This window comes from Euprymna scolopes, chromosome 9, assembly GCF_053919585.1.
Source record: "Euprymna scolopes isolate OS-2025 chromosome 9, ASM5391958v1, whole genome shotgun sequence".
Classification (NCBI taxonomy): domain Eukaryota; kingdom Metazoa; phylum Mollusca; class Cephalopoda; order Sepiida; family Sepiolidae; genus Euprymna; species Euprymna scolopes.
The window spans coordinates 152941418-152962434 of record NC_136490.1 but is presented as its reverse complement, the minus strand read 5'-3'; the positions used below and the strand labels follow the sequence as shown (position 1 = coordinate 152962434).

At 31.9% G+C, this 21017-nt stretch overlaps 1 protein-coding gene and 1 pseudogene across 2 annotated transcripts in view; one reads left to right on the top strand and one right to left on the bottom strand.

The window, feature by feature from the left end:
• Positions 1-21017, top strand: part of LOC145284941 (putative cytochrome P450 12a5, mitochondrial) — a 95993-nt gene that overhangs the window by 48494 nt on the left and 26482 nt on the right. For both annotated transcript variants that reach the window (XM_080134037.1, XM_080134038.1), the window contains exons 2-6: positions 5615-5899; positions 10235-10460; positions 13548-13738; positions 17931-18132; positions 20700-20868. In XM_080134037.1, the coding sequence (XP_079990163.1) occupies positions 5656-5899; positions 10235-10460; positions 13548-13738; positions 17931-18132; positions 20700-20868 (1032 nt within the window). In that variant the 5' untranslated portion in view covers positions 5615-5655. The remainder of the gene's footprint in view (positions 1-5614; positions 5900-10234; positions 10461-13547; positions 13739-17930; positions 18133-20699; positions 20869-21017) is intronic.
• On the bottom strand, positions 499-635 carry LOC145285410 (U2 spliceosomal RNA; annotated as a pseudogene).

Here is a 21017-nt window from a genome sequence, read left to right as displayed (position 1 = left end):
CCGTAAACTCGCACGCAAATAACGAAACAATGTCCAAAATCGAACAGACACAAAATCTCAGAATTCAGCACCAACTCTTTCCAACTTAAACCCCTGTCTCTGCTCTTTCTTTGCTGTCTAACACTCGAGTTCTTTTTTCTCTCATTAATTTGTCCCCTTTAATCAATCGCAAGTCGCTTCATATGCAAATTACTGGCACTTGCGTTACTAAAAACAAGGCCGATAGCCATTAGTCGCGTGCTCTCGTGTAATGAATGAATGCGTGAATGTAGGATTGACATGAAATTCTTTAAGATAGACTAAAATGACCGAAAAATGAGCTGAAATTACATGAATAAATAAAAAAGTAAATGACTTAGAATGACTTTAATGACTTTAAGGATGAATTGAATGACTTTAAGAATGACTTGAATGCTTAAAAAATAACTGGAATCCTTCAAAAACAACTTGAATGATCTGCAGAATGACTTGAATGGCCTTGAGACTGACTGGTTGTAAAGTGGGTGATCATTTTACATTAAATTAATACAAAAAAGTGATCCCCCACTTTATATCACAAAGTTACAAACATAAGTACAGCATATAGTAAGAACAGATACTACCCTTTGATCTTCGCCAAAAGGCCAAGAAAAGCTTAAAAAGCTAAGAACAGCATGTATTAACAACATACCTTTGATCTTAACCAAAAAGGCCAAGCACAAAAGTGTTACGAACAGACCGACAGACCGACAGACCGACCGACGGAGTGACTTATAGAGTCGCTTGCACGCGACTAAAAATAAAATAAAATAAAAAAAATAAAAATCTATCAACAAAATTACGTTTCTCTTTCTTCCTTCTTCTCTCTCAGTCCCGTCACATGACATGGCAAAAAGAGGCGCGGTCGCTTGCGCGAATAATAATTTCTGTTACAATAACAATGGAATCATCTATTTCATATGAAATGAATTAACGAATGGTTTTCTCTTTTTCTTTTCATGCAAACATTTTGCTATTTTTGGTGTTTCTACATTTACAGAGCCGCAGTTTCCACGAAGCACCGTCGGGTGTACTCGGTCGCTGACGGGAATAACCGTGAAACGTTAAACCGCTACTAGAAAATTATAGTGATAAACGGGAAAAACGTGGAAATACAATAATCAACAAATTACAAACATGTATCTAACCCAAACATAACCCTGCGCGATTAAAAGTATTTTTTATTTCTTCCAATTAATAAAATGTAGTCTCTATACGAGATTTGTATTGGCTAAAAAACGCAATGGTGAAAAATTGAGGAACACTCGCCCAACGTTTTTAGGTTATTTCCATTAGCTGCCGGGCGATCCCAAGCCAACTTCGTAGAAATCATGGGTTGGTAAATGCAGAAGCGCCGTTATTTTATAGAAATCGAAACAAAAGCACATTTAAATTAAAATTTAGCAAAAATGAAAGTAAAATGAAAAAAAAAAAAAAAAAAAAAAAAAAAAAACTAAAGTCGTCGAACATAGTCGACCCGAACGCTATCTTTTCGTTTTATAGATATAGGGGAGGATGCTACACTTTTCCCATAGTTTTGATCCTCTTACAACGCTGAGTTTTAGCAAAGAGTTATTAAGTACCATTTTTAGATATTTTGTATGATTCGACGGAGGATTGAACCAAAGTTCCCCGGTTCATTAATTAATTTTTTAACCACTGTGTAGCGGTTCAGTAAAAAATAAAAGAAAACGAGGAAGTGAAATACTTGGATATTGAAAAGTATGGGAGAATGTTAACAAAGTTAATTTCTTTTGTGAAATTTTCACAGCTTTTCTCATGCAAACAATTTCTTTTTTCAACAAACGCAATAATATAATCGCGGTGTCATAATTAGTTTTTGGTCAAGGACGTGCGTGTGGAATTACGCAAAAGTTAAAGCAGGTGTTTGGTTGGCTTTCTAAGAGAATATAAATGTTGAGTCGCTGTTTGTGATCAGATTGGGAAATGTCAGAATTTGTAACGCAGTCGCCGCCGAATTGGTTGAAAAGAAATGTTTGTAATACGACAGCGGTAGGGGTATGTCATTAAATATACCAAACATGAAAGATGGCGGTTAACACGTTGAATGTTAAAAAATGTATCACATGAAAACATGAAATTTTAATCGACCGTAACTAATGATACGTTGGCTTTCTTTTCGTATTTTTAATTCTCTCCCCCCTGTCTCTTTCTCTCTCTCTCTCTCTCTCTCTCTCTCTCTCTCTCTCTCTCTCTCTCTCTCTCTCTCTCTATATATATATATATATATATATATATATATATATATGCATAAAACCAGTTGTACATGTGTGTGTTTTTATATATGCATATATATATATATATGAATCTATATACGTTTGTATATTTATATATATGTATGTATTAAGCCAGCTATATATATATATATATATATATATATATATACGTATACATGCAATTATATATACGTTTGTATGTTATATATATGTGCATATGTTTAAAGCTAACTACTATATATATAAATAAATGGATGCATATATGTTTGTGTGTGTATGTATATCTGAATATACATTTGTTTACATGTGTGTATATAAAGCCAGCTATATATGTGTGTGTGTGTGTGTGTGTGTGTACATGTGAATTTATATACGTTTAGTTATGTATAAAGCCATCTGATATATATATGATGACTACACACACACACACACACACACACACATATATATATAGTCATCTACATACAGTACTGTTTCGCTGTATCACAGCTCATCAGTGCGGCTCGGCAGGCAACTACTTCAAGTTAGGATCAAAACCCGTACGACAGTCAAGGCTTCGAGCCATTAAGCTGATAGGCCCTAAACTGGCATCTAAGCTTCAGCCTCTGTCCCATCGTCGAAACGTTGCATCCCTCTGCCTGTTCTACAAGTATTTTAATGGTGAATGCTCTGATGAACTGCAAGCACTTGTGCCCCCACGACGTGAACACCCTCGACAGACCCGACAAGCTGCAAAATCCCACCCCCACACTGTAGAGATCCCTAGATGTAAAAAATCTTTCTACTCTAGTAGTTTCTTCCCCAGAACTGCTAGACTTTGGAATTCCATTCCAGGTCACTGCTTCCCCAACTGTACTGACATGCGGAAGTTCAAGTGCAACGTGAACCAACATCTTGCTGCCCAAATCCCTACATAGTACCCCAGTAGATGTTTCCCTTGATAGTAGCCCCCTACACCAAAGTGGCAATGTGCCTTGTTTGGGGTGAAAATGTAATTAAAAAAAAAATTTTTTTTAAATAAAAAAATTAAGCTAATCGGTTGCTGCTGTGCGAGTAGTGAATTAACGATGTTTTGACATCGTTCGAATACCTAAGCTCGATTTGTTTACACAAAAAACATCGCTTAATACGCTAATAGTATACCGTGTATCACTCCCCAATATGCTCAACTAAAGATAAGGAGCATTATGTATACTAGCGGGAGGGAGGGGCGGCTTTGCCCGGTTGTAAAACACGCTTAAATATGATATTTTAATTTGTCCAGATTCCGTATATATTATCATAGCGAGGTGATTTCAAAAGTAAAAAAAAGCATTCGCGTGCCATGAGGTAGAATCGAAACCGAAAACTGCAGCATTCAAAGCTAATGACGTTACAACTGTGCCAACGTGAGACGCATATGAACTGATTGAAAATAAACTAAGATGAATGTACAAAATGAATGCCACTTTTTTCAATTTTGACCTCCTTTTTTGACCCCTTAAAAACTATTTTAATCGGCTAAAGACACATAAAAGTTTTTTAGTTTTAGTTTCGGTAGAGATAGAGTTTGAAAATATGGAGACAGACAGACAGACAGACAGACAGTGATTTTATAAATTAGATATTTGTATATATGAATATATTTATACATTTGCCGAAGATATATATATATATATATATATATATGTATATATATGTGTGTGTATATATATAAATATACATATACATACATAGCTCTAGTATTGCATTATTGAGCTATCTAAATGAGAACTTTATGTTATTTATCCATATTTAATTATTCGATTGTATAAGAATTACACCATTTTCGAGTGTATAAGAAACGAACTCACATGCACAGACACAAAGTTCCTTTTTATATAACAGTAGATAGAAGATATCTATCTATCTATATATATATATATATAAACATATATATACATACACGTGTGTGTGTGTGTGTGTGTGTGTGTGTGTGTGTGTGTGTGTGTGTGTGTGTGTGTGTGTGTGTGTGCGCGCGCGCAGGGGAGGTTTCAGGCACAGAGATATAATAAAGCAAATAGGATTGAGAAAAGGTGAAAAAATATTGGAAGAAAATAAAAGTTCGGTAGCTTAAGTAAATGAATACACTTGAATGAAATAGAAAAAATATGAAGATACAGACTATAAAAACATGAAGATACAGACTATAAAAACATGAAGATACAGACTATAAAAACATGAAGATACAGACTATAAAAACAGTGAAGATACAGACTATAAAACAGTGAAGATACAGACTATAAAAACATGAAGATACAGACTATAAAAACATGAAGATACAGACTATAAAACAGTGAAGATACAGACTATAAAACAGTGAAGATACAGACTATAAAAACATGAAGATACAGACTATAAAAACATGAAGATACAGACTATAAAAACAGTGAAGATACAGACTATAAAAACATGAGGATACAGACAATAAAAACAGTGAAGATACAGACTATAAAAACATGAAGATACAGACTATAAAAACATGAAGATACAGACTATAAAAACATTAAGATACAGACTATAAAAACAGTGAAGATACAGACTATAAAACATGAAGATACAAACTATAAAACATGAAGATACAGACTATAAAACATGAAGATACAGACTATAAAAACATGAAGATACAGACTATAAAACATGAAGATACAGACTATAAAAACATGAAGATACAGACTATAAAAACATGAAGATACAGACTATAAAAACATGAAGATACAGACTATAAAAACAGTGAAGATACAGACTATAAAAACAGTGAAGAGTCTCAGGTGTAAAATGGTAGATATGGCAATCTTCTAGAATTTCAGTAGAAAAACGTCTACAAGTATTAAAACAAGGGTCGAGTATGGAGCGGGTTTCCTCATGAGATAAATCCTTAAAAATGATACTTCATCGGTGAGGATGCTGGGGTGTTCGGTGATCCAAATATTACTCCTGTAGAATTCCTCAAAGTTCGTTATAGTATCCGCTGTTAGCAGATTCAGTGTCTTTCAAGCATAAAGTTGTATCGTGCTGGGGAGAAATAAGATATGATGTTAAGTCGCATCAGAATGTTAACTTTGGTCAAAATCTGACTGTTCCTTCTTTAATCGGATTTTTTTTTTTTTTTATTATCGATATCGATTTTTTATTGTTATTAGGGGGAGTCCGATACAAAACCTCTCTAAGAACACTGCTAGACACATAAAGAACATTTGTTTGAAATTTCAGAAAAAATCAGCCGAGCCGTTTCCGAGTCGATAGGAAATGAACACACACGCACGCGCGAGCACACACACACACACACACACACACACACACACACACACAAAGTGATATTTATCCTGTTGTCATTACAGACCCTTTTTCTTCCTGCTTTCTGGAAATAATCGTCGATAAGATGTCTTCGTTCCGTGGTGCGAATCAACCATTTTTCCTTTCCACCCTCGTCACGTGCTACCATCGCTTATGCAAGGGCACATCCTCGTCAATACCTTCCAACTTGGCTCTCCGGACCAAAAGAATCACCTGCTTGTTCGATGCTTTCGCAAAGGACGAAGCCGAAACGTACACAACAAACATCCCAGGACCCAGAAAGCTGCCGATCATCGGATCCAGTTGGATTTACATGAAGTACAGCGTAGGTAGGTAACGCCCATGACATTACTCATTCTTTTTTTGTTGTTTTTCTTTGCTTTAACTTATATTTTGAAATGTAGTCAGTAGGTCCGCTTGAGTAGTCAGTTTATCAAGCTTCAATTGGTCGTAGCTTTTTTGTCACACATCCAGATTGAAAGGGAGCATCCTGTTTTCATATAAATTTGTGTTCACCCCCCCCCCCAAGGGCTTATTACTACTGAAACAGAATGGGCTACTATGATAAGGTTGGTATTTATATAGGCACCGCCAAAAATGGCCGCAAAATCAAGTTGTTGTTTTTTAAAACGAAATTACATTTATTAAAATCCATTATTTCTGAGTAACTTTTTTTTTCCAGAAAGATAAAACCCTGAATTTTATCATATAGAAAACAGAATAATGTAAAACTTTTTCTACTATTTTTAATTAAATTTTAAATGTCAAATTTTCCCAAAAAGTTAACAATTGACATTTTTTGTCTTGCACAAAAAACGTACATAAATATTTAAAAAAAAAGTTTTTGAAATAATTAATTTATTTATTTATTGTCTAACTAAGATTTAGGATGATTTTCTAAGAGAATATGCAAAAATATTATAATATAAGTACCTGAATTTCAAATAATTCCACTTATTCATATAGCTAACCAGATATTTCGCGTCGATCTAGAGTCTAGATCGCAACTGTTTACGTTTGCGTTTGATAAGAAGAAAACTATGGAAGACCAAACAGGCCAAAAAAACTTATTTTTCAGTGACGAAAATTTCAATGTATTATTAAGCTGAGGCTGGCCAGTACCAGATGGGTGACCATTTGTATGAGTTTAGTTTTTAATGTGTATGTGTGTGGGGGCCAGGCTCCCCAAAATGGGAGGGGGGCAATTTAAAGCAGAATAAAAAAAAAATTATTTCAGCGCGTTTGGTCCACCGTAGTCGAAAGGCGCCAAACGTTTTCAAACGGGATCGAAAAAATAATGATATTTTTAACACAAAGGGCACAATATTTATCGAATTTTTTTTTGTATCGATTATTCAAAACATGCCCTGTTTAATAATGGTCATGCATTATTCGGCTCGCTAAAAAAAAATTGTTAATTTATTTATCAAAAATTTTAAAATGGCTTTTTTCGTATAAATATTAAAAAAATTTTTTTTTTGTTTTGCTTAACTTAAATTAATTATTTTACTTAACATATTCACCGAATTTCACACTTCAAAACTCAAAAGTGGGATAATTAAACACAATCGAAGTTCTAATATTCAGACGTCAAAATAAGGTATGCAAACAATTTTTTTTTTTTAATCTATAATTCTGTCCCTTACAACAACACAATATCTTGTGTTCAGTTTCAGATGATTATTTTAAGCATATTTGTTCCCACTTCAAAACAAGGGGGGTTTTGTAATCAAAAAAAAATATATATATATATAAATATCGTTTATGAAAAATAAGTACACTGTTATAAAGTTCATTCTTCTCCTAATAATCGCTGAAAATTTCGTATTGATCGGATAATTACCTGATTTTTGGTAGATTTTTAAAAAGACGGTCTGTCAAAAAGTACTGACCTGGCCCCCGCCCAGTTTTGGCGGTGCCTATATCTATAGGAACAGCATGGTTGGGGGGGGCAGAACGATGTTTGTTTATTTTACATTTAAATTCTTGCATATTGATACGGTAAAAAAAAAAACAGGCGGTAAGACAAAAGTAAAACATTTTTTCATCATCAGTGAATCTCCACGATGAGGAGGTGGGATTTTGCTGCCAGTATTTATATTAGTGAAGGGATATAAGTGCAGTATATTCATCAGAGTACCTGTTAAATAAGTACTTTTAAAACGAACTCAGGGAAGCAACACTGTGGTGATGCGACAGTGGCCGGAGCTTGTCAGAAAATGCAGGGCATTTAAGGTTAGAAATTTAATCTTGCACTTTACCCAGTAAACAAAAAGGCTAGTACAAAATGCATCAACCCAAATGTAGCAATAATTCTCCACACACAGGTGAATGGTGGCATTACAGGTATCCTTTGACGTCTCTTTAGCATAAGTTCTGCTTGCTGTCGGTCTGTTATGTTTTGTCTTATTAACAATTTGGTTGGCCTGTTATGTTTAAGTTTGAATTAGTATTTCCAACGCAAGGCACATAGGTTAGATGGGCGTATCTTATGTTAGATCTGTCCAATCATGTCTACAAGTGTTTAAGTGTTACATGTCAGAATATTACGTCATAAGAAGAAGTCATTAGTGACACGATTTGATAAGCTAATCAAATCTTTATCCTTTTTCTAGAAGAAAAATCGGTCATACTTTGGAGAGCAATTCCTATGGGGAGTATGATATATATAAAAAACTTGGAAAAAAAAATACTCTCTCTCTATAAATATTAACTGTAGCGTCTTTAAATCAAAATACGCTAACGGAAACAATTTACTGCACGAGCGTCGCCCTTTTAAAATTCATCATTCAATAAAATAAAAAGCTATAGCAAACATCTAAATGACTACTTTAAATACAGTTCCTGATTTCAAAAAAAGAAAAACCAAAAGGTAATTATATATCTATATATTTTTAAATCTAATTTATTATGTAAATTCAAAAAAATATTTTTTTTTTCTACTCATTTCTATCTCTAACCTATACCAATTTTCTTATTAATTTTCTTATAAATTTTAAATCCAAACCTTTTACTTCAATTTTTCAGATTCATCTGCCTTACTTTTAATGCTAGGTTTATTTTTGGTGTCTTTTCAATTCAATAGAAATCCTCCTAAATTTGCTGATGAGGAGACCGTGCTTACCAAAAAAACTATGTATAATTGTTCTACGTGACTTCATGTATACCACAAATAAAAAGCACGGATTTCCGAAACGATCGTACAGATAATTGACTTTGTTGTTGTTCCTTCTTATGAAACTGATTTTTAATTTAATTAAATTTTGATTTTTAAATTTTAAAAATTTTTAAAATTTTTAAATTATAAATCACATTACTTAATATTGAATTAGCTCTAGGACATGTAACTATCGAGCTTATTATATATCTAAATTACAACGAGCATTTCCTGTATTTTAATTAAACTAGTAATTTCACTATTACATTAAAATACACTTAGCTCCTTAGACTATTATTCTAATCTCCTTTAAATTATATATATATATATATATATATATATATATATATATATATATATATATATATATATATATATATATATCATACTCCCCATACGAGGAGAGACGAATATTGGCTGAAGAGAGCTTGATAAGGATACCTTATTATCGGGCTTGAAACCGACGGTACCAATGATTTGTCTCATCTAACAACTTTCTGTACACAAAATATAAATACGCTCTTACAATTTGGATTTTCCTTTTACTTGAGCACTCTGCTGGATTTCTTTTTCAAAAAAAACTAATCATATATATGTGTGTGTGTGTGTGTGTGTGTGTGTGTGTGTATATATATATATATATATATATATATATATATATATATATATATATATAGTAAGTTCTAAAGTGTGTATGGCTATTAAGCTACACAGAATATTCCGCGTTTCATTCTCGTGAGAATTCGTCAGGTAAGCCTGACAAATTCTCACGAGAATGAAACGTGGAATACTCTGTGTAGCTCAATTGGCATACATATTTTCATAACTTACTACCTAGCTCTCCCTATGTATTGAGCACTGTTGGAGTAAATACAAAAAATTTACGCATACAATGATATCTTCGTGTATAAATTGATGTGATTAAATGAAGTAATCATACACTACTTACTAATCTTAATGTTGCTTTTCAACCTTGTGGGATTCGTGCAGACAACATTAGAGAAACATTGAAGTTCACAAGCTGTTATTCATACTCATTTAGTTGTGCGTTCTTTTATATGCTCCTCGGCGATCCTTCAAGACCGAGGGATTGTCGCCTAAAATCAAAGCTTTTTATTTACAATTTCAAAAATCATTAAGTCGACTCAGAACTAAAGATATTCAATTGAACTCCAAATTACTGACCAGTTGGATGGAAGAAGACAGAAAGATCGGTAATCATTGTTTAATCATATATTGTCAGCCTAGAACAGTTAATCGAAACATGTTGAAGCAACACCAACTATAAGGATGAGGATAACAGTCCGCAAATAAAGAAATATACAAATTACTCATCTCAAAGAATTTCAATAGAAAAGTAATATACAATGTTTTTGGTTAGATAGTTTTGCATTGAACTTCAATATTAGCACCCAAATTTGTTTGTTTTCGAGGGAACGGTGTTTTTTAAATTTATTTATATTTTTTTACAATTTAATACTCTTTATTTTGTTCGATCTTTCTTCAGATCCAACGAAACAATCGTGGAAGTTGATTGATTATCTCCAAGAACGCTACGGCGATATCGTCGTCGAAACTCTGCCCGGCGGAATCAAGATCGTCCATTTATACAAACCTGAGGATTTCGAAAAGGTTTATCGAAACGATGGACCGCATCCTGTTCGAGGGATTTTCCCCTTGATTTGTAGGTTTAATGCAAAATACAACAATAATCTACACGGCCTATCCACGTCGTAAGTACATTTATATAATCCAGAAGATCATATACACACATGCACATATATACATATACTTTCAAATTTGATCATATACAAGACTCACAATAAATTAGTTACAAATATCAATCATCAAATTGCAAATACTAGTCATGCAATATTTAGTTAGAAGCTTGACAAATAGAACAAAAGGTGGCTTCGTGGTTGGGTTCGCATCTCATGGCTGGCAGGTATTGTTACCCTAAACTAATGATTGCGTAAACATTACACACTAGTGTCTATAGATTAAAATGAATAATTATTAAATTATAATTATCAAGGCCCATTTAAGAATACTTAAGGATGGGCACTGTCTGCAGAATTATAACTAAGCAAAGTTCACGACTTTCGCTCGTGCGAACATTCTAGATTATCGTTTATACTCGCTCGAATTCGGCGTTTAATTGTTCTTAATTCCCATGGCAATTGTTTGGTGGCTTTGAGGTAGAGGTTCGGCAAATGGAGCAAAACGTGGCTTCGTGACTAGTGTCTGTAGATTAAAATGAATATTTATTATTTAATTATACTTATATATATATATATATATATATATATATATATATATATATATATATATATATATATATATATATATACTAGCAAATGTACCCGTCGTTGACTGGGTTCAAAAACAGCCTACAGAAAATGGACTCTGATTTATGAAAGCATGATAGGTTATGAAAAGGAAGGGTTGTAAAGAGATAGCTTCGAATTTGGGGGTATCAAAACCAAAGCAAAATATGATGAAAGTAAAAATAAAATAGATAAACCCCATAATTTATTATACCATACCTGTTCACACTGAAACACTTATCGCGATATTCTGTGGATCTATATTAAAAGACCTTGTTAAACTTTGTGACATATTTCCATTCTATGGAGGTTAGGTGCGAACGAACACCCCATAATTTTATTATACCATATTTCTTCAAACTGAAACATAATTATCAAAGTATACTTACGCAGATAGATATGAAACGTCTTTATTAAAGTTTGTGCCTATTTCCATTCTATGGAGACCAGGCGCGAACGCAGACCCCACAATTTTATTATACCATCCCTATTTAAGTTAAAACATACTTATCAAAGTATTATTATGTACATCTATATCAAAAACACTTGTAAACGTTTTTTTTTTAATTTTTAAATGTTTTATTTCCATACTTTGTAGACCACGCGCGTACGCAGACCCCACAATTTTAATGAATCATCATTATGCCAGATCAAACATACTTATTCCTGTGTCTCGATACATCTTCTATCATTATATGCGATCAGTTTTCTATAATAGTCAACCATATAGGAGCCTATTCGTGACACACAGACGTTCAGCTTTATATTATATATATATATATATATATATATATATATATATATATATATATATATATATATATATATTTCTTTTGAAATATGATTTTTTCCAATTATATTTCACCTTTTTTATATACCAATCCTTAATTTATGAAACTTAATGTAATTACAGAGTATATAACAAACAAATGACAAACGTCTATATTCCAAATTTCATGAGGTTAGCCATCTTACAATTTATTCCTTTAATTACATTGACATTTACAATTCTTAGCAACTGTTTCGTAGCGCAAAATCATTTATTTAATTATTATATCAATCAATGAATCTATTTTTCCTGAACAGACCAGAAAAGAAAATGCATTTAGGCATGATTATAAAATCCAAAAATTGTAAGAGAAGTTTTAATTACCTTTCATTTTATCTTTATTGCGCCATTTTGGATTTAAAATTCAATGGTGTAATAAAAAGTAAAATAAAATTCAAAATGGCGTAATAAAAGATAAAATAAAAAGTAATTGCAACTTCTCTTCCAATTTTCAGATTTTGTAATCATGCCTAAATGCGTTTTATTTACTTTTGGTGGATTGATAGTTGCTATTTCTTCTGACAATTAAGAGAAAAATAGATTCATTGATTGATATAATAATTAAATAAATAATTTTACGCTACGAGACAGTTGCTGTCAAGAATGGTAAATGTCAACGTAATCAAAGGAATAAATTGCAAGATGGTCAACATCATGAAATTTGGAATACAGACTTTTGTCATTTGTTATATATATATATATATATATATATATATATATATATATATATATATATATATATATTCATGTATCTACAAAAAAAATTATGTATCTATTTTCAGTATTTCAACGATGCTCAATGTGTTAGCAGAACTATGTAGTAAACTTTGAAAATATATATGGCAATTAAGCCACACAGAATTTTCCGCGTTTCATGCTCGTGAGGATTCGTCAGACTATTGCATGGAGTCGATGTTACTTTGTGCTTTTATATATTCTCGTTATATTAAGTTTGCTAGTCAGCCAATCAGATTCATTGTTATTCACACACTCAGTTATAGCTGCATGTTTATCAGGCAGAGGTTCACTTGACCACTAGTTCACCTCTTTCTTTATTCGTTTTTGGAAGGAAGAGTTATCTTTGTGATAGAATCTGAAATTGTTCAGATATGTTTGCTTTCGTTTTAATTTATACTAGTTTATTTGTTTATTTATTTATTTATTAATATTATTATTATTATTATTATCATTATTATTATTATTAGTAGTAGTAGTAGTAGTAGTAGTAGTAGTAGTAACTGTTTATTTATTGTTTATTTATTCTACCCAACTTCCATCACCAACGATCAATAAGCTATCGTCTCAGTGACCACCTTACAATCATTTACCCTTATCCTCGAGTGACCTTTGGGCCTTGATAAGTGGTAACTTCCTTATAAAAATATGAAATAAGTGCAAATCTAGAGATAAGGAAATAATCCAAGAATTCATAGAATATTAAGCAATAAGGATGTATTCTTCGATATCGCGTAACCAAGATCTTGCATGTCTTTCTAATTTCAATGACCAATAAAAGTGAAGAAATCAAGACTTCAAATTTCTTTCATTGATTTCAGGAATTGTGTGGTAAATTATTCCAATCTTGAAGAATTTGTCATTAAAATTATAATGAAACTTTAACATTTTTTTTATACCGCAATGCAAACGTTATCTTTTCTCTTCAGCGAGGGAAGTTATTGGAAACACATCCGCAGTACCGTCCAACAGAAACTATTCAAACGAAAGCACACACGCGGATGGTTTTTAAAACATTTGAAAGTGACGGACGAATTACTGGAACTGCTGGAGAAAAATAAAGACAACGAAGGAATAGTATGTGATATGAATACCATTTTGGAAAGATATACTCTCGAAGGTAATTTGATAATAATAACTAATGTCATATTCCATTTAAATCAATAATACAAGTTAAGCATGAGTTGTCCCCCCTGCAATCACTACTACTTGAATAAATAATCATGAATTGTCTCCGCTTTGATCACTACTACTAAAATATGTTTTGTTAGAAGAATATATTCCTATAATAAATAAAGAATGAGTTGTTAAGCACTGCGATCAATACTAATACTTGAATAAGTGAAGAATGAGTTGTCCCCCGCTGCGATCATTACTACTTGATTAAGTAAAGCATGGATTATCTCCTCCTGCAAACACTAATACTCGAATAAGTAAGTATATGTCTAGGAATAAGAAAATATTTCTATAAAACCTAAGTAAAAGTAATACTAAGAATATAATTTCGAATTACTTGAGATTTGTACTTGGTTATGATTGACCGAACGTCGATTAAATTTTAAATTCAGTTCAGATTCAAAGGTTCAACATAAAATTTTAAGAGTTCGATAAGACGTACCTGAAGACGGTCGAAGGTTACGTCGGCCGAAATGTTCTGAGAATAACACACAACATAAGAATATTAATCCGAATAATCCAGATAAAACAACTTAACAATCTTCATATCAAAAATTCCGAAACATAACACTTTTTTTGCTATCGAAATGTACGAAAATTCTAAAAAAAAATATGATTCGTTTGTTTTTATCCTCTATGAGTTATTTTATTGAGAAAAGAATGTTTCGTATTTAGATAAACACGATATCAGGTAAAATTTGGTCGCCATTTTGTTTTAGTTTAGCTTATTCGCTGTTGACAATTTTCATGCATAGCACTAAATGCATTTGAAATGTAAACGATTTTCATATAAAAAGACATAAAAACATTTGTTGTTAATACTGAATTTTTTTTTTTCTTGCGTTCTTCTCTGGTCACGACTTTTTAACGTTTGTCGTTTATTGATTTGCATCAAAATGTTGATGTTAACTATTTTATTTCGAAGGTTTGATCAGCATTATTAAATCTGTTAGAAAAACGATAAGAGTTATTAAATTACATGTGACAAAATGGATGAAAAAATCTTTAACACAGTGAGACGAAGAAATTTGTTATTTTAAACAACAAAAATGTTATCATTGTTAGGGCAATTCGTACGTTATCACCATTCACCCCTTTTAAAAAGATCGTAAAAATGCAATGTAAAACATATTTTACTTTTATCTGAAGTCGTTGTGGAAGTCGAATTAAAATGCATTTTCATGGCTTTCGGGCAAAGATAATACAATAATATCGTAGGATCTGCGTTCGCACTCAACGTCCATAGAATTTAAATATACTACAAGGGTTTTAGAGATACACCCCCCATAAACAGATATATTCTGAGAGCCCTAACATTAATCATTAAACTTGAAAGATACTTAGATAAGTATAAAATAAATACGTATTAGATACGTTTGAAGCCAAAACAGCGCATTATTACAAAATAAAGAGAGATTTATTTTGTTTGAAATTTATATTAAAATTCATAAATATATTTCGAAACTAATCTTCATCTTCAGTATGTATTTCCTTCTTTTTTTTTTTTTGTCATGCTGTTGTCGGAGCATAATATCAGTATGCTCCAACAACAACATGGCAAAAAAAAAGAAGGAGAGACATACTGAAGATGAAGTTTAACTTCAAAAAATATTTATAAATCTCTGTTTATTTTGTAATAATACGTTGTTTTTGGCTTCAAACGTATATAATACGTATTTATTTTAATCAAACACAACCAGCGCTTCTATGCAAGGAACACAAACCCTAACGTTAGATAAGTTTGAAAAAAGTCGAGACAATAAATATTGCGAGCTTCCTGCTGAGCGTTCATAGACTGTAAATATCGTATGCATAACAGCAAATAAAGGCTATAGCTGTGTTATTGCCAGGGGTCATGCTAGTGAAAACTAATACTTGATCAGATGTAAATACGAAGGGCGTTTCAAAAGTAATGTCTCCTATTATTTCGTCCAATGGATCAGAAGGGATTGTAAAATGCATTGTTATGATGACTGAACTTATGCATTCATGACCTGAAGGTTTCATTGTTCTGTTTCAGATATTGGCAGTGTGAGACTTTCTAAAAGCAACCCCTGTCATGGACGTGCGTCAGAAACAGAAATGTCATTGAATGGCTCCATGCAGAAAAAATTGGGCCGTTGATTAAGCCGATGCGGTTGATATCAACACGTGTCTCACATTGTATGTTTTATTAACGATTCTGAAAGTTGTCAATTTTAGAAATAACAAACATTTTTTTCGTGGTGGTTTGCAAGTACAGAAATGATTACCAATTTCTTGATAGAATATTTCTATTTTCTATGGTGATCGGACGATCTCACATTTTTGAATGTGCGAAAGGCGATAACGTACGTTCTTCGCATATTCTTGTATAGATTTATTTTAAAATTGTAACAGTTTAATTATTTTAAACCACAAATATTCTCTTTCTTCTTACTGTAAAAATAATGTAACCTTACCTACAACACGTAGATCCAACACGTTGTAGTTTCAGTCGCAAACAAGAAATAGCTCCTTGTTTTATTTTTATTTTTTATATTGTTTTTTGTTTTTTTAACAGCTGCATTTATTTCCTCATTCTCCCACCATGTGTAATTTCTCGTTACGGCTGTGGTGTCTCTCACATGATCGTCTTCTCACACGTGTTCTTCCTCTTCTTTTCATCGTCTTCTTTTTCATTACCGTGATGTCATTTCGCTAACGACTGAGTATTTACATGTAGCCGTTCGCGCTATTTTACAATAATTGCCAGCTAAATATTTTTTCAACTCAATAAAATCGAATGCCGCTTTTTGAAATGTATTTATTTAAAATTGTATTGCTTTAGTCAAGTGGACGGCAGAATTTGATTTGGGAACAATTTATTTTAAAATGGCTAAAGTTGATATTGTGTACCTTATAGACATCAGATTAATCACCAATCACTATCACTATCAATTGGGAGTGCTTGGAAATAAACTCTGTTCAAGGAAGTTTCGTTTCGTTTGAAACACTCATAAGCAGAAATGAAACTGGTGGTAGCTATACGGGTTCTTGCCGTTCATGTTTTTACATGTGAAAAGGTTTAAGTAGTCCTTTTTTTTATTAAATCATTTTATTGAATTACTGTTGATATCGACGAAACCATCGCATGCATACAGAAGGTAGGACATTAAAATTACAAATAAATAACACCAAACAGTATTTGATTATAGACTGTTTAAAAAAAACTTATATGCTAATTAAGCATTCGTCTTTGATTCTATCGTTCGTGCTATATATATATATATATATATATATATATATATATATATATATATATATATATATAGTATTTGAAATATTATACGAAAACGCAAAGTGCTGTTTAATGATTTACTAAAAGAAGCGTAGCGAACTGGAAATCAGGGAAGACTTGTTGTCACTCAGATTCCAGGAAAAAAAAATCACCTGTTATTACCAGTGAGCGATCATTGGTCAGAACTCGTGTGAGAACTCCGAGAGAGTTGTAAAATATTTGTTTACATTCACATTTAATAACGCACAAACAATTGTTACAATAGAAATTAAGTCGTGCAGCGAAATCATTTAGTAGATTGATGACAAAAAGTTTATTGAAAATAATAATAATAATAATAATAATAATAATAATAATAATAATAATAATAATAATAATAATAATAATAAACGATTAAAATGTCGATTTGTACCAACTAAATAGTCACCTTTCAAAAGTTTATTTCTACAGGTATTCGGGTGTTTTTAATGAATATCGCATTTAAAATTGTCGCCTAGTTTTCATGCTATTAAGGCTTTTATAATCGATGTTTTCTGTCATGATTTCACGATCGCCATATTGGTTTTAATTTAAATGGCCATGTTCGTCTCGGTTTGCATTGTCTTAAGTTAAAACCAAAATGGTGGCCACTAGAAAACAACTAGAGAATGTAATGGAAAATAAAGGTATTAATATCTAAAAAAAAAAAATAAATAAAATAAAACAAAATAAAAACAGTTTTAAATGTGATATCGGTTAAAACAGACAGGAATACCTCTAAAATTCAACTTTTGAAAGTTTAGTATTTAGTTGTTACACATCGGCATTTTGACAAAAAAAAAAAAAATGAAACTCACGTTGAATTGCCAATTAAATATCATTTAATTTCTTGTTTCAGTGATTACCTCGGCTTGTTTCGGAGACAATTTTGACGAGAACTGGACGCATTTAAATCGGACACAAAACGGAATCCGATATCTCAGCGTTCTCAAACTCGTTAATAAACTTTTAATTGAAAGTTTATTTTCTTTTCCCTGGTACAAATTTATCGACACACCTTTTTTCAAGAATTATTCAAAGCTAAATTTTCAACTTGACAAGTAAGTAATATTTTTCTTGCGGCGGTTTCTTTTCTTTTCTTTTTTTTCCAATTTAAATTTTTCATCAAATTTAAGTTTGGATTCAAATTTAATTTTTTTGAATTACCTAAGAAGCAAAACAAAAAAAAAATTGGTGACAAAAATGACGTAATCTAACTCTTGGTCGAAAAAATGATAACAAAGTATCAAAAAATTGGTTTGATTTGGTTGTTTTGTTTTACGGCATATCAACACTTTTCAGATTATTTAATATCAAATCCATTAATTTTGTAAAAGTTTTTATACTAACAGTTAATGGGGTTTGATTTGATTGCTTTTTTACGACATATCGACCTTTTGTGGGTTATTTAATGCCGCATCTAGTCATTTTAGTAAAAGGTTTTATGCTTCAAGTTTTAATCTCTTCAAATATTTATTTATAACTAGAGGGACCTTTGGAAATTACACAGCGGTATTTTTTACATGTCATATATTGCGTTATACGCACGTTCGGCTTGAATAGAGACTCCGCGATATTAATCTAGCCCTTTTGTTAAAACTGTAAAAGTATTTATTTAAGTAGTCTGGCACATGCAGTGTCAGAATATATGTAGTTATTACGGTTTATCTCCAATATCCTTATAGGAGTCTTTGGCATATTTCCATTGTATAAATGCTCGGCGCGAACGGAAACCTCACGATATTATTATACCATCTTTAGATAGAACATATGCTACCCTTGGATTCTAGCCAGAAGACCAAGAAGGTGTATTTTAGTCTCACATACAGCCCAAAAGCGTCATCATTTATTTTTATTTAATTTTTTTTTTTTTACTTTGCGTCTTCAGTGATCGGGAGATCCTATTTATTAAAAAGAGGTATGGAAGGTGATAGCATACTACGAACATTAAATTCCACATGTCCGAATATCCTATATACCAAATTGCAAGTCTGTAGATCAGAAATTCGTTGAGTATATAAATTGAGAATTATCCTTACACACACACACACACACACACACACACACACACACACACACACACACACACACACACACACGTTCTCACTTTTATAGATATATAGATTTTACGATACTTTATTAATCTGTATTAGTTACTGTTAATTGTAATATTCCTTTTAAAATAATTACTCTTTGTCTGAGTCAATGTTAATAACGGCAAAATGACATTTTCTTCGCTCTAAAACTAATTGTCGTTGTCAGCTAAATAATTTCTATCTATCTCTACTTTTATATAAAAGGAAAATTGTCTGTGTGTCTGTAAGTTCATTCGCTATGGACTCGAAAACGGCTGGGCCGATTTTTATTAACTTTATGTACCTGGTAGTGTTTTTATATAGGTTTTGTATCGGAATATCATCAATAAGTATCGATAATCGAAATAATCCGATGAAAGAGGGAACAGGCGATTTTGACCAAAGTTAACTCCTTATACAGCCTAACACCACCAGTGCATTTGAGAAATTTTATTACAGCACAAGCCGAAAGAATCGGCATTTAAATCAACAGCAGGTTCTTTGATATGACAGGGACGCGTTCGAAGTGAATGTGTAGAGCACAATTGAAGTATAATGATTGACTTTTGCATTTTAAACTGTGGTTCAAACCATTATATATAAAAATAATTTTATAAAATCAACAGTAGGTTCTCTACAGTGCAATGTATACTACAATATATTGCGGACTGGAAATGTCTTTTCAGTCATTAAATCGTTTCTCTCTGATAGGTTCATAAGAGTAGTGGTTGATGGGCAGAAATCAGAAGCTCACAGTATTAAAGGGTCCATCCTCTCTTCCTGATCTACACCAATGATCTTACAAATCACATCCTATGATATTCGTAGACATTTATGCTGACGGCACTACCGTCTATGGCAACACTTCAAATGACCAAGTTCTCTCTTATTCTCTCTCTCCTCCGATCTTGTGTACGTGGCGCAATGGGGACAGAAAGAGATGGCTGGTTAATTTTAATGCATCTAAAATCAAGCTTCTTTCTCCAAATGATTACAGAGACACTAAGAAATATTAGAGAGTGATGTAATCAACATAGATTTATAAAGGCAAGTGAAATACATAAATAACTTAAAGATGGCGGATGATTTCTTCAGTTCATTAAAAATTATGGCTAATTAGAATAGTTAACACAAAATAATTTTTAAGCATAACTCAATCACAGAACTAAGTGTATTTTAGCGTGTATTTTTTTTAAGTACATAGATAAAAGCATTATGGAAAACAAGCTTTGATGACCTTACAAGTAGTTTGATATTAGTAGGGCTATGACACGAGAATATTTTTTTTCATTATTTTGACTCTCGAGTATATATCCGTTGATATCCATATATGATTTTAGATAGAGTGATGTGGTTCTCGATTAATTAACTGTGTCTAACTGTGTCAGATATATACTCGAGAATCAAAACAATGATAAGAACATTCTCTTGTCACAGCCCTAGATATTAGATGTCAATTTTTTACCGTTTTTCTGGCTACTTTCAGTGTTTTCCTTGTAAGAGTTTTTTATTTTTTTATTTATTGATTGTTTTTATTTATAATTGTAATGCAGCTTGGTAGAAGAGAAAATGCAAACAGAAATCACCCGCTTCCAAAGGTGTCAAAACGTATCTTCAACACAGAACGAAAGTTTAGTCTTTCAACTTCTGGAAGACAATAAACTTCATAAACAAGAAATATCAACAATTATAAAAGACATAATTGCTTCTTCAGTATTTACGGTAAGTACGACAAATAATAAAAAAAAATAGTTTTGTTCAAAATTTAACCTAATTAAAAAACAAAAATTAAAAAAAATTGTACGTCGCGGAATGAAAATGTTATATTCCAAAAATCATGCAAATTGATCAAGTAGTTGTTTGTTTTTGTT